This window comes from Cyprinodon tularosa, unplaced genomic scaffold (genome assembly GCF_016077235.1).
Source record: "Cyprinodon tularosa strain WSP-4 unplaced genomic scaffold, ASM1607723v1 ctg1096, whole genome shotgun sequence".
NCBI classification, from domain to species: domain Eukaryota; kingdom Metazoa; phylum Chordata; class Actinopteri; order Cyprinodontiformes; family Cyprinodontidae; genus Cyprinodon; species Cyprinodon tularosa.
This window is the reverse complement of record NW_024037889.1, coordinates 84,484-97,983: the sequence shown is the minus strand read 5'-3', so window position 1 is coordinate 97,983 and position 13,500 is coordinate 84,484. Positions and strand designations below refer to the sequence as shown.

General features: G+C 36.2%; 1 protein-coding gene across 1 annotated transcript in view; it reads right to left on the bottom strand.

Moving 5' to 3' along the window:
* The window catches only part of LOC119789309 (obscurin-like), a 92,796-nt gene that overhangs the window by 56,320 nt on the left and 22,976 nt on the right, over positions 1–13,500 (bottom strand). Inside the window, exon 3 of the mRNA XM_038294145.1 lies at positions 2,209–2,317. Coding sequence (XP_038150073.1) covers positions 2,209–2,317 — 109 coding nt within the window. The remainder of the gene's footprint in view (positions 1–2,208; positions 2,318–13,500) is intronic.

Genomic DNA, 13,500 nt, shown 5'->3' with positions numbered 1-13,500 from the left:
AGACTAACAGTATGAACTAAATCACTTCAGTGAAGTTTTCTAGCATCATGTGTCACAGATTACTTGGACCAGGTATTATGTATGTGAATTTATAACTGTTCTCTACGTTCAAACCTGAAAATATCTGTTTTTCTAAAGCTGTCTGCATTTGAAAATGTTGGAGCTTAAATGAAAACAGAGTAAAAGTCATTCCCAGTCTGACCAACTACATAGTTCACAGAGGGGCGTAGGGTGTAGTGTGACCATTGGGACCAGACCCTTCTCTTCATACTGAGGAGGTAATTCATCCATTTAATTCAGGTGTGTTGAAGCAGAGACACGTTTAAAGGGAGCAGGACACCAGACCTCAAGGACTGGAATTAAAGATCTCTGATCTACTTTATGCCAGAATTGGGAATCACCATTGTAGATTAAATATCATATTTTCATCTGTTAGACTTTGTTACTTTGGGGATTTATTTTATAGATTCAAACATCTGCATTATTGAGAATCCAGACAGCCAATGTATAGCTCCAGAACTAGTGTTCATCTCCAGTGGTTATTGTGATAGAGGTCACCTTTCTATCACAGAGCAAATTAGAGACACACTCATGCAATATAGAGACTGTAACAGAGGGTAGATTACAATAAACACATAAAAAATAATATGTTCATTAAACAGACAAACTGTATCCAAAATGTTTCGAGTTATCAGAGATAACCAGTTTTCTATCTGAGCTTTTAAACTACATTAACACATTTGGCTGTATTATGTGCATAGTTTTGTTAATGTCTAATATTTCTATATCTGCTAAAATTTTTCTCAACAGCTTAATAAATAATTTGGTATTGAAAATCTTACTTTAACCAAAATGATTAAATAATACTAATGATTAATAGCTTGGATTTGAAGAGAGTGTTAATTTGGCCAGATTAAAATAAGAGAATGAAAATAAATAACAGAATTAAAAAAATAAATTGAAATGTCATTGCTTGTTTTTGTTGTAAAAACTGGATCTCAATTACAATTTTCATTTTGTATTGAGCTCTCTTTTGTTGGAACTGATGGATTCTTAAACAGCACTGATTAATAGCTGAGATACAAAGAGAGCATTGGCTTATCCCAGAATTAAACAATAAACTCACCAGTTTTCCAAATAGAGGTTTCTTTGCTTTTTTCTGTTGTAAAAACTGGATCTCCTCTTCCTCCTCTGCAGCTGTATAGACCTCCCTCTGAGATGCTGATGACTCCATATGGCTCAATGTTTCCTCTGGTCTGGTCTACGGAATATTGTTGCCCATTTCTGAACCAGTCAAACCTCCAGTCAGCAGATCCATCCACAGAGCAGGTCAGTCTAACACTGCCCCCTGGTGGTATGGTTGTTTTCTCTTCTGTCAGTGAGGCTCTGGGTTTATCTGCTGTTAGGTTGAAAACAAAAGGTAGAAAAATATCACATCATAATCATACTTTAGTAAAAAAAACAAACAAAAAAAAAGCATGACATTTTTACCACATCTAAGAATCTTTAAAAAATCTCTTAACTTTTACTCACCAATCACTGTCAGTGTTAAAGCATCACTCCATTCTGTTATCTGATGATCTCCTTCAGCCCTACAGCTGTATTTTCCACTGTCAGACGTAGAGACTCTGTATTCACTGGATGTTGGAGAGTTTCCGCTGGTTGGTCTCCATTCATACGTCCACTGAGCTCCTCCACCTCCATAGATCTCACATCTCAGAGTGACTTTCTCTCCTCTGTATACATCAGAGCCACTGGGTTGCTGGGTCACTGTTGGCTTAGAGACTGTTCACAATAGTTATTTGTTTGTTAGAGTGTTACATAAAAATGTCTTTCCTGAATTATCTTCATTGCTACCATTGAAATGCAAGTAAAATACTTCAAATTCAAGCAATCAGCCAATGGAGCTACCATCATATAATTATTGTTTTCATTTTATTTAAAGCTCTCATTAATATCAAACAATGGATACTTACACACCACTGATAAATACTGTAGATTAGAGCTGAAGAAAGCATTTTCTAAAATGTAGAGCCAAACTCACCAGTTTTCCTAATAGAGATTTCTTTGCTTGTTTCTGTTGTAAAAACTGGATCTCCTCTTCCTCCACTGCAGCTGTATAGACCTCCCTCTGAGATGCTGATGTCTCTGTATGGCTCAATGTTTCCTCTGGTCTGGACTACAGAATATTGTTGCCCATTTCTGAACCAGTCAAACTTCCAGTCAGCAGATCCATCCACAGAGCAGGTCAGTCTAACACTGCCCCCTAGTGGTATGATTGTTTCATCTGCTGTCAGTGTGGCTCTGAGTTTATCTGCTGTTAGGTTTAAAACAAATATAAAAAAACAAAGAAAATCACATCATCAGTCTTATGTCATGGAAAGCTCTTTGTTTACACCTTAAGCTTTTTATCTGTGGTTATTTTCCTGAGAAGAGATCACTAGGGACAAACTCTTTAAATAACACTTCATAATGTTGATGTATTAAATAACCTTGAAACATGACAACAGATTTTGACAGAAATTGTTTTGTCAGAAGTTGCTTTGAATGACAGAAGTTTACCAACCGGGCTCACATCTAGTTAAATTTGGCCCCAAATCACAGTTAAAGAAGCATTTTATACAACTCCATTCTGCCACATCATCCCATCATTACATCATACATGTTTGTAAATGAGGAGACATCCATGGCTCCAGCCTTATCCAAGTATTACACTATGTTCTTAGATCAAGGCTCCCATTCCATTCCCAAATCTTTGCCATGTACATAATGAAGATGACTTTTTATCCTGATCGAGGAACTATCACAATTAGATAAACTAGTTAGGGAAACTTTAGTTCGGACACAAAACAGGGAGGTATTACGAGGGTATTGTTAGGGATTTGTTAGGTAGGTTAAAAATATATTTCTTTAACCCCATCTAATAATCTTAAAAAAATTACTGTTGTTTAGTATTTAACTTAATTATTCATAGATCTTACATCTCAGTGTAAATTTGTCTCCACTATACATCAGATTCATTGGGTTCTTACATCACTGTTGGCTTAGAAACGGTTCACAGTTCAGAGTATTACATAAAAAAAACTGCTTCTGAATGATTGTCATAGTTACCAAGTGATAACCTAAAAGTAGGTGTCCGACCTTTTAGACATTTCAACGTGTTTTTGAATCCAACATTGTAGCATGGCATAGACAATTCACGTTTGCAGTTTGAAGAACACCTGCTTGCTTCTGATGATTTCCTTTAGCTAACCAATGAGTCTGTCATGGTTTTGGTTTTGTTCTGGTTTTATCTCTGAGTTTTCATTGGTCTTATTTTTCATTCTTGTGTTCTAGTTATTTTTGATTGTATTTGAGTTCTTAGATATTTCTAGTTTGCCCTCTTATTTCAGTCTCCTTTTCCATAGCTCTCCTCTTGCCTCTGTTCACACCTGTTCCAAATCCGCTAATTAGCCTGGTCTTTGTTTCTCTCTCCCATTTATTCTCCTCCTGCTTAGTCACTCTTTGCTGGTTTGTCGACATTATTTTGTCCCCTTCTTGTTGTGAGTATTCTTGGTTTTGAGCATTTTTAGATTTTTGTGGATTTATATTTTTGGGATTTTTGCTTCTGTTATACTTTTGTCATTAAAACATTAAAGTAACCACCTCAAGCTTTTGTCTGCATTTGGGTCCTATTAAACCTCAACCACCCCTACTGTGACAGTGTGTTGGCGTTATATTACTCATCCAATTACACTAGTTTTCACTAGATGTGAAAGGTATCATTGATCTGCATTGGATGGAGCACATGACGTGAAATAAATATTTATAAACATTAAACCTAAGCCAAGAGTAACGTTTGTTTTAATAATGTAAGGAATATAAAGTACAGAAACTTGTGTAAAAATGTAATGAGTGGAAGTCATTGTGTACTTTAGTACAGTAACAAAGTATTTGTACTTCATTACTTGACACCTCTGGTGTAGAGCATTTGATTTACATGCAAAGTCTATGGTAGATGTCATCAAGCTGAGTCAAGAAGTCCTGCAGTATTTCAAGCCGATGATATCATTAATCCATACATTAATTTACATTTTTAACCCAGTAATTAATGGGATGTGATGTCTTTTGTGCTACAGCGTGTTGCGTGTTCAATGCTGTGGAATAAATAGTGCATTTGCAAAAAAAAAAAAAAAAAAGTCCATTGGTATAAATAATGTGTGCTGCCGTTATATGGATATTTTATCATTAAGGGGCTGTCCTAGTGTTGCTCAGCCACTAAATTTTAAGACATTTTACCCGATCAGGTCACTGCAAGAAGAAACACGAACAGGGGATCCCTGATCTTTGAGGAATGACAGGATGAGCATGCATCTGGTAACCTTTTTCATCTAATCACACTGACTTTAATAATAAAGTCTGATATAACATAAAAATCTCTAATTGTTTTCCTTGGACGAGAAGATTAAATCCTTTTTAAGAGGCTATGAATTATTAATGTTGAACAATACCAGGATGTGATTGCACATAAAAAGCCTTCAGAAAAATTGTCTCTATCAAGTACACTGGTGTATTTTATCTATTTTTTTTTCTTTTAACGTGCAACATGTGTGAACTTACTGTATACTTCAATAGTACCTCAGATTCAAGCTGATATGATATATTTATATTAAAAAGATACAGTGTTTATTGTCTTGTAGTTCCTCTAATAAACAGCAGACGTTGGTTGAAATCCTGAGAATGAGATTAAACTGAGATCTCACTTCATAAGGTATAACTTGACTTTTGAATGTCTATCTAAAACATATTTTGTTAGGACCATCATTGATCAGCTTTAACATCTTAAATGTTCATGAGTACAAAGAAGAGGCATTTGAGGTAAACTCAAAGTGTGCCTTTTATGACTAGGGGCTAATATGTGATGCTCTTGTCCTTACTGCAGCGTCTCATCCTATATTTTATTTTTCCATAATTTTATTTTGCTCTATATTGTTTTTACTGTCTTGATATGAAGAACAACTGCCTAAAACCTGTTTAAAATATATATATTATGTAGAACCATAGATACATTTGAACAGCCACAATGTATAAAAGTATGTGCGTAGCCTTTTTAGCAAGTTGCTGGTGAATATTCTAAGTCATCCAGATCATAGTCATTCCAAGCAAGAGCCTCATTAGATACTTAGGTAACCTCTGCCCTACACCTTTCTGTGGGTCTGAGAGCTGTCTAACCTCGCTTCGTGTTGCCTCTAGGATCACTGTAGCCTTGGGGTCTTTAGTAGGGATAGTACGTAGTGCTGCATTTACATCTTCTAGAAGGCTTTCAGAGGGTTCTCTGTCACTCAACCTTGTCTTGGTCATCGTTCTAGGGGGTCCAGCTTGGTTTTGATCTGCAGTCATAGGTCAGCCGCCCTTACGTTTAGTGGGCTTGTTGTTGTTATTGGGGCTTGGGACCCAATCTCTGAGTGTTGGGATGATGATGATTATGATGAAATCCCCCAAGAGTCGTAGATGCAGGATCGATGCCTAATTTGTAACGTTCTAAGCAGCGTATTTTGTGTATTGGTCTAGAGCTGTATCAAGCCGCTGCCTACAGACGCAGTCATCATGAATTAACCATAATATATCAAATCAGGTGACATGACACATTTAACTTTTTTTCTTTAGACTGTTTATATTGTTCTATATAAGCCATTTTCAAGTTATGTCATCCTTGATGATATATAAGAATATCAGAATAGAAAAACCTTCAAAATGATAAAGCTACTTATTAAAGTTTGGTGCCTTATATGTTTTTGTTATTATTTTGTAATACATAGGCATTATCTCATAAAGTAACTTTTTTCCAGGCTGAGACTGAAATTCCACATCAGCAGATATTAGGGTTATATTCTTTCTTAACACGTAACGCCTGTCACATATAGAAGACAAATCATTTCAAAAGGAGTTATTTTTAATTGAAATAGCTGTTGGGTGTCTGTGGCAGCTTTGTGTTTTTTGGTTAAACTGATAAATCTAATTTCATTAAGTGCTTCTTTAGTCTTAATTTAAGACATAAGACAATAAGTGCTCTGTTAGTTTTGCTAATAACTTCATGTGACTTGGTTTTGATTCATGAGTTAAGTTGTTAGACATTATAGATTAAACAGCAATTGAAGAACAATGTGAATACTCTGAAAATAAAGGCAAAATGTCACCACACAGAATTGGTATGCCAATAGAACAGGTACCTGATTTAATATATTAAGTATTTAAGTAAAATTAAATACAAAAATACTTTATCTATCTCAAAGGGAAAGAAAATATTTTTTGCTTTAATTTTCTTTTGTCCACTTCACATAGGGCTACTTCAAATTGACACATGAATAAATGAAGTGGCTGTGTTCTTATTAACAACAATGGCTTCTCAATGTATAATAATACAATTTTCAATTGTCTTAGGACCCATGCATACAAACAGCAGTGGGTGGTAATCATCTGTTGTTTGCAGCCAAAGACGAAGAAGCAGAAGTGTATAGACTGTGGCTAGGCTTATGCTTAGCAGATCACTTACGATCCATTAAATAGTGTAAAAGTGAAAATATGCTACGGTTTTCAGAACATTCGGTCAGATTGTTAAGATCTAGGCGCTGCTGTCTGCTCTGATTACTCATTGCTATTAACCTGCTTATTTCCACCCAGTTCTCATTACTGCTCATCTGATCCTCCTGCTTCAGCCTCTATTTAACCAGCGTTCAGACCACTCATCAATGCCAGATTATTCGAGCCTTCGTTGAGACTCCTCTACCGTACTTATGTTTTCTCTAAGTTAATATAATCGAACAGAATTTCTCTGTACTGGTTAATATTTAGACTGTTTCATGAAGATGATTTCTTTACACAAGGCAGTGAAGATGACATAGAGGGAAACACTGTCTAAGCTGACATCATCTAGTTTGCCCACTAAACAGACTGAAGGAGAGGGTGAAATATTACATCTCAGACAACAGATCCTCACATACTAAACATCAGAATTTCTGAACAGGACTCCATAATCATAGTACATGTATATAATCAGCTGGTGCATTACTTGAGCATTGCAAGGAGATATCAGATTGTGCAAAACCCATCTTTAATATCCATTGGCTCGCATATTGTACTCTACGAAGGATTTTGTATTGAATTAGTTGTAAATTAGCATTTCTAGTCATACTAAAGGTTCTTTGACAGATTTTAGACCGTACATTTTGATCAAGCCTAACTGATGAATCAGCGTTCTATTTTTCAGTGGGAAGTGAATTAGAATTGACTATTTTGGATAAACTCCTTTATATTTTGGATAGTAATGATGGATGATTAAGGGTAAGTAAACCCTGTATATTTGGTGGCATTTGTAGACCTGATTCAATAATCTTAAATCTGTCTATTATTGTAGATCTATTCTATTGGTGTTCTAGAAATGTGTTTTTTTTATTGCATACTTTGAAATTAAGCAGCAGAATGGTTAAAAAAAAAATTGGATAAAATGATTTCCTTTAAATAAATGTTAGTAGTTTTGGTGAGCCACGTTTTTCTATTTTAACTTTCCAATTCTTTGACTTTTTCTATTTTAACTTTCTAATTCCAACAGTAATCTTCTTAAAGGATATATTTAGCTAACAACAAATACACACAAGGTAGCTATGTTATACAACTCTGGTGGGTGCACCATAGACAGTTTCTATGACTTAAAAAAAAAAAAAAACATGGATCCCCATTCTCTCTTCACAATCATAATATAATGAAACACCATTTAGGAAAAAAAATCTCTCTTTATATTCTGCCATGTAACATGTCTCGGTTTTTGACACATTCTTTGGGTTTACACATTTTTCTTATTTCACAGTTGAATCCGACAATGATTCAGATGCAGCTCTGGATGAACCAAAGTGATTTACTTGTGCATAGAGAGCAATTCACCAGCAGCCTGTAATGTTACGTTTCACATCTGCTTTTATTGCGAAGTACAGAAAGCGACACCTTGTCAGGAAATGTTGTTGGGTTACCAGGGCTAATGGCAGGGAGGCTGATGAACTATTAAATACTGTGAAACAATCACTCCACCCACTAAATAAGGTAAACGTTCCCACTGTTATATTAAATACCAGCACAGGAATGCAATATGATTATTTATTGTTAAAAAAGATTCCCATTAGCTGTGACCAAAAGTAGGACAAGCTAGTCTTCCTTGGGTTCACAAGACAAAACAAAAATCATTTAACAATTAAACATTGTAGACATTATTGTCGATGTCATCAGAAAGTATTCAGAATAAGTTATTACATTGCTATCTATTACATTAATTCTCACTTTCATATAGTAAATATGTTGATTCACTTCTCACAAGATTATAAAGTGCATTCTTAAGTAATAAAAGATATTTTACTATCCAGTTTATGTATATTCAGTGGGCAATTATTCGAATAACAGAGGGCATGATAAATAACTTTTCTCTTTAAGGTATTTGATTTCTGACATGGTAACATCCTCTGACGTTGTTACATAAGAATGAACTTGATCATATCAGAAAATCTGCTTATATAAGAAAACAGATTGGATAGAATAGACACTGTTTCTAAAAAAAATTGTAGTATTGCAAGCCAGTCTATACGCTACCATTAACCAGAAAAGTTGATGATGCATTCTGATAGTGTTTGTTCTTATGGAACAATTTAAAAACAACCAGGCAGCTCTGGTCTGAGCAGTTTGTAATTTCCTTGTTGACCTTTAGATGTGGAGGACCATACACCAGCACAATAATCCTGGTGACATAAAATAAATGATTTACCAACCTGTCCAACAATATTTATAGGGACATAAGAAAGACATTTCCTCACCATTGAGATCCCACAACCCATCTTCCTCACTATTGTATCAGTGTCATCTGCCCATGACAACTGATTATCAATTATTAGGCCCAATAATTTTACTTTATCTACCTGTTCTATAGGTTCCCCAGACAAGTCCAAACTCATCCTTGGTGTAGATCAGTTTATGACTTGATCCCAAGATAATTTTTTGGTTTTAGATATATTCAGCACCATCTTATTTCTTTTTATCCAATCAAAAACCGTATTTAACTCAGCTGACAAAACATTGTCCAGTTCACTGACAGTTTTTCCAGCATAATACAGTGTTGAATCATCAGCATACAGATCGCTTTTCACCGTTCCAAGACCCTTGAGTTACACCAACTGTCAGTGTAATAAACCTGTTTCATCCTACTTGTAAGATAGCTCTACATATATTTGATGGCGGTTGGACTAAATCCATAGCATTCTAATTTACTGATGAGTAGATTATGGTCTATGACATCAAATACCACAATGAAATCGAGTAATATTGCACCAGTCATCTTAGGATTATCCATTTCTTTAAGGCAATCATCCGGCATTGCTGTTAGGGCGGAATAAGTTGAATGGTTGTCTGTAAGCATGTTGGAAATCTGTACTCAATAGTCCATTCACAAATACAGGAATACTTTAAATGTAATGGTTTATCTCCATCAGTTTACTAAGAACTGGGAGAATAGCAATAGGTCTGCTGTTCTTACCAGTGAGTGTTGTCTGCGATCTTTGGGTTAGGGAATAATTTTACCTTCTTTCCAGATAGTGGGAAAAACACCTTTCATTAAGCATGCACTTAATATAAGCTACACTATATTGCCAAAAGTATTTGCTCACCCATCCAAATTATTGGAATCAGGTGTTCCAATCACTTCCATGGCCACAGGTGTATAAATTCAAGCACCTAGGCATGCAGACTGTTTTTACAAACATTTGTGAAAGAATGGGTCGCTCCCAGGAGCTCAGTGAATTCCAGCGTGGAACTGTGATAGGATGCCACCTGTGCAACAAATCCAGTCGTGAAATTTCCTCGCTCCTAAATATTCCACAGTCAACTGTCAGCTGTATTATAAGAAAATGGAAGTGTTTGGGAACGACAGCAACTCAGCCACGAAGTGGTAGGCCACGTAAACTGACGGAGCGGGGTCAGCGGATGCTGAAGCGCATAGTGCGAAGAGGTCGCCAACTTTCTGCAGAGTCAATCACTACAGACCTCCAAACTTCATGTGGCCTTCAGATTAGCTCAAGAACAGTGCGCAGAGAGCTTCATGGAATGGGTTTCCATGGTCGAGCAGCTGCATCCAAGCCATACATCACCAAGTGCAATGCAAAGCGTCGGATGCGGTGGTGTAAAGCACGCCGCCACTGGACTCTAGAGCAGTGGAGACGCGTTCTCTGGAGTGACGAATCGCGCTTCTCCATCTGGCAATCTGATGGACGGGTCTGGGTTTGGCGGTTGCCAGGAGAACGGTACTTGTCTGACTGCATTGTGCCAAGTGTAAAGTTTGGTGGAGGGGGGATTATGGTGTGGGGTTGTTTTTCAGGAGCTGGGCTTGGCCCCTTAGTTCCAGTGAAAGGAACTCTGAATGCTTCAGCATACCAAGACATTTTGGACAATTCCATGCTCCCAACTTTGTGGGAACAGTTTGGAGCTGGCCCCTTCCTCTTCCAACATGACTGTGCACCAGTGCACAAAGCAAGGTCCATAAAGACATGGATGACAGAGTCTGGTGTGGATGAACTTGACTGGCCTGCACAGAGTCCTGACCTCAACCCGATAGAACACCTTTGGGATGAATTAGAGCGGAGACTGAGAGCCAGGCCTTCTCGTCCAACATCAGTGTGCGACCTCACAAATGCGCTTCTGGAAGAATGGTCAAAAATTCCCATAAACACACTCCTAAACCTTGTGGACAGCCTTCCCAGAAGAGTTGAAGGTGTTCTAGCTGCAAAGGGTGGACCGACGTCATATTGAACCCTATGGATTAGGAACGGGATGTCACTTAAGCTCATATGTGAGTCAAGGCAGGTGAGCAAATACTTTTGGCAATATAGTGTATATCAGACCATAAACATAGTCAGCTGCCAAACTAAGTACTTTATTGTCCAGTATGTCAGTACCCACTGAGGCGTGGTCAGGAAAGGACTTCAACAATTCCTTAGTTCTCCTTTATCCACAGTATTTAACTAAAAAGTGCAACACTTTTCTAACGTCACATTATTTTTCATAAGTTTTAGATTATCACAGTCAGTATCACTCATATTCTGCCTTAGTGCATTGACTCTATTTACAAAAAAAATTTCATTAAAATAATCAGAAATATGCCGTCTGATTCAACAGAAGAAGCCCCACTAGTTGTTCTTCTTCCCATTATTTTGTTAAGGCTTTTCCAGAGCTCTTTACCATATTCTGTTACAGCATTTATTATTGCATATACTATTTTTTTCATTGATCTATTCAGTTTTGTAACCAGGTTTCTCAGTTCACAGTAATTAAATAAAACCTTCAGTTATCCAGACATTACTATTCTAGATTTGTCCTCTTTCTTTCATCAGACATTTTAGAGTCTCATTTAACCATGGAGCTGGCCTTGTAGAGGGGTGAAAAGCCAGTTTTTAGTGGGTAAAACAAAGAAGTTGGAAAACAGGCACCCCAACATTATTTTTTTGTTTTGTGTCTTTGATTTCTCATTTTATTAGATGATATGGTGTTATTCATTTAGTCCACGCGTTAGCGGCATGAAAAAGACTGAACACACAAGAAGAAAAAATCTTCCGGTTGAAGGTAAAGAAGCTCAACGGCTCTGTTCGAAAACCTGGGCTGCATCCTCCAAGGATGCGGTCTACCTAGACTGGATCCTTCGAAGTCCTTGAAAATAAGGAGACCGGAAGAGTTTTGGCTGTAAATTCGAACAGGTCTACCCTTCGGCAGGTTTTACCGCCGTAAGCTCTGCTGCTTAGCAACCGCGAAAGTTGACACAAAAAGCAGGAAAAGAATGAAAACCGAAGTTTTCAAGACTGTTTGTTTATTTAATTATTTTTTATTGTAAAGTGAACAAGGACTACACTCACAAGAATCCAGAGTGGAATAAAGGTTCCAACCAACGGAAGCAGGAACAAATAAAATCAAATGTAATGATAGAAACCTTAGTCAGTTAGATAACCTGCTGCTGTCATTTTGCACATCTCTGATGTTGCTGATATTTTCAAATATCCATTACTGTAAAAATATCCATAGCTGCATATTGGTTATTTATTCTCCAGTTTTATATTGTTAAAACACTTTACAGTATTTTATTGTTTATATTTTAACTCTTCCCTATTATGTTATTCTTATACATTTTTCTAAGGTCCTCATTTGTGTGACCATTTTCAATAATCTTTCTGCTGCTGTAAATTTGCCCATTGTGGGACAATAAAGGGATTTTCTATTCTATAAAAGGGGTAGAAAGATATAAGCACATCTAAACAATGTATGTATAAAAATATATCTGCAAAATCTCTAATATTCAACAACAAAAAATACTTAGTTAAGCATATTGTGCAAAACAGCAATAAAAAGATTAAAATCCTATCAGATTTAAAGTCCAACTGAAGATATATTAGAATCTGTCCTTAAATTACAGCCACACCCATTTACACAGTAACAGATTAAAACCTTTAGATAAACCAAACATTACCACCACAAATCTGACTCAATAACCATTAAAACAACTATTTTCATTAATCTTAGACGGAACTATTCACTGACTTGTATTATATTAAACTGAACTTCCAATTTTCACCACTGTTCGGCGCCAAGTAACCTTTCCTCTGATCACGGCTTGCTTGGTCCCGCAATGAATCCTGGTGTTATGCCATATGCAAGGGCGTAGGTTTGATTTGAACTTTGGTAGGGACACTATTGGCCTGGTGTCATTGGTGCTATGCAATATGCATGTCCTTTTTTATGCTCAATGTGAGCATCCGTACTGATAAGGGGAATTCATTGTTAAAAGAGAAAAACATTTTGCTCCATTAATAAAAATGTTATAAGCTCTACACTCATTAGATGCTGTTTATCAATGTTTGAAGTATCACCGGCTCTGATGAATGTGGAATTAGGACTGTTTTCCACTTTGAAAATGGTTTCATTTGAACGACTAAGAGAGAAGGTAAATACAGTATTTTCTTCTGAAGATATAGAATTGTGCAGAGTTAAACCCCACTCTAATATTTGTACCTACTATTCTCTCTCTGTATCAAGCAAAATAATACATTCATTAAAATATTAACTTCACTATAAAAGTTGAACATCTGGGCTGTAGTTACTCTGTGTAGCCCATTTCATGTATTTTATCTGGGGCTGAAAAAAATTAATCATATTAATTAATTATTTCAAAAACTGTCAACTAATTTAGTAAGTGATTCATCATTAACTGGAGAATAGAGACTTTAAAACATACAGTAATATAAATGTAAAATGTGCCTTTCCCCACAGAGCAACCCACTTAGATCAGTTATTATATCAAAATTGTAAAAATAAAAACAAAAAAATGAAAACAGTAATATTAACTAAATATCTGTAAAAAAGAAACCCTCACATTTTCTTTTTTAGGTGGCTGTGGCTAAGAATCAGAAATGTTGATGCTTACAGCCTTTATTTGCCCATTTTTCC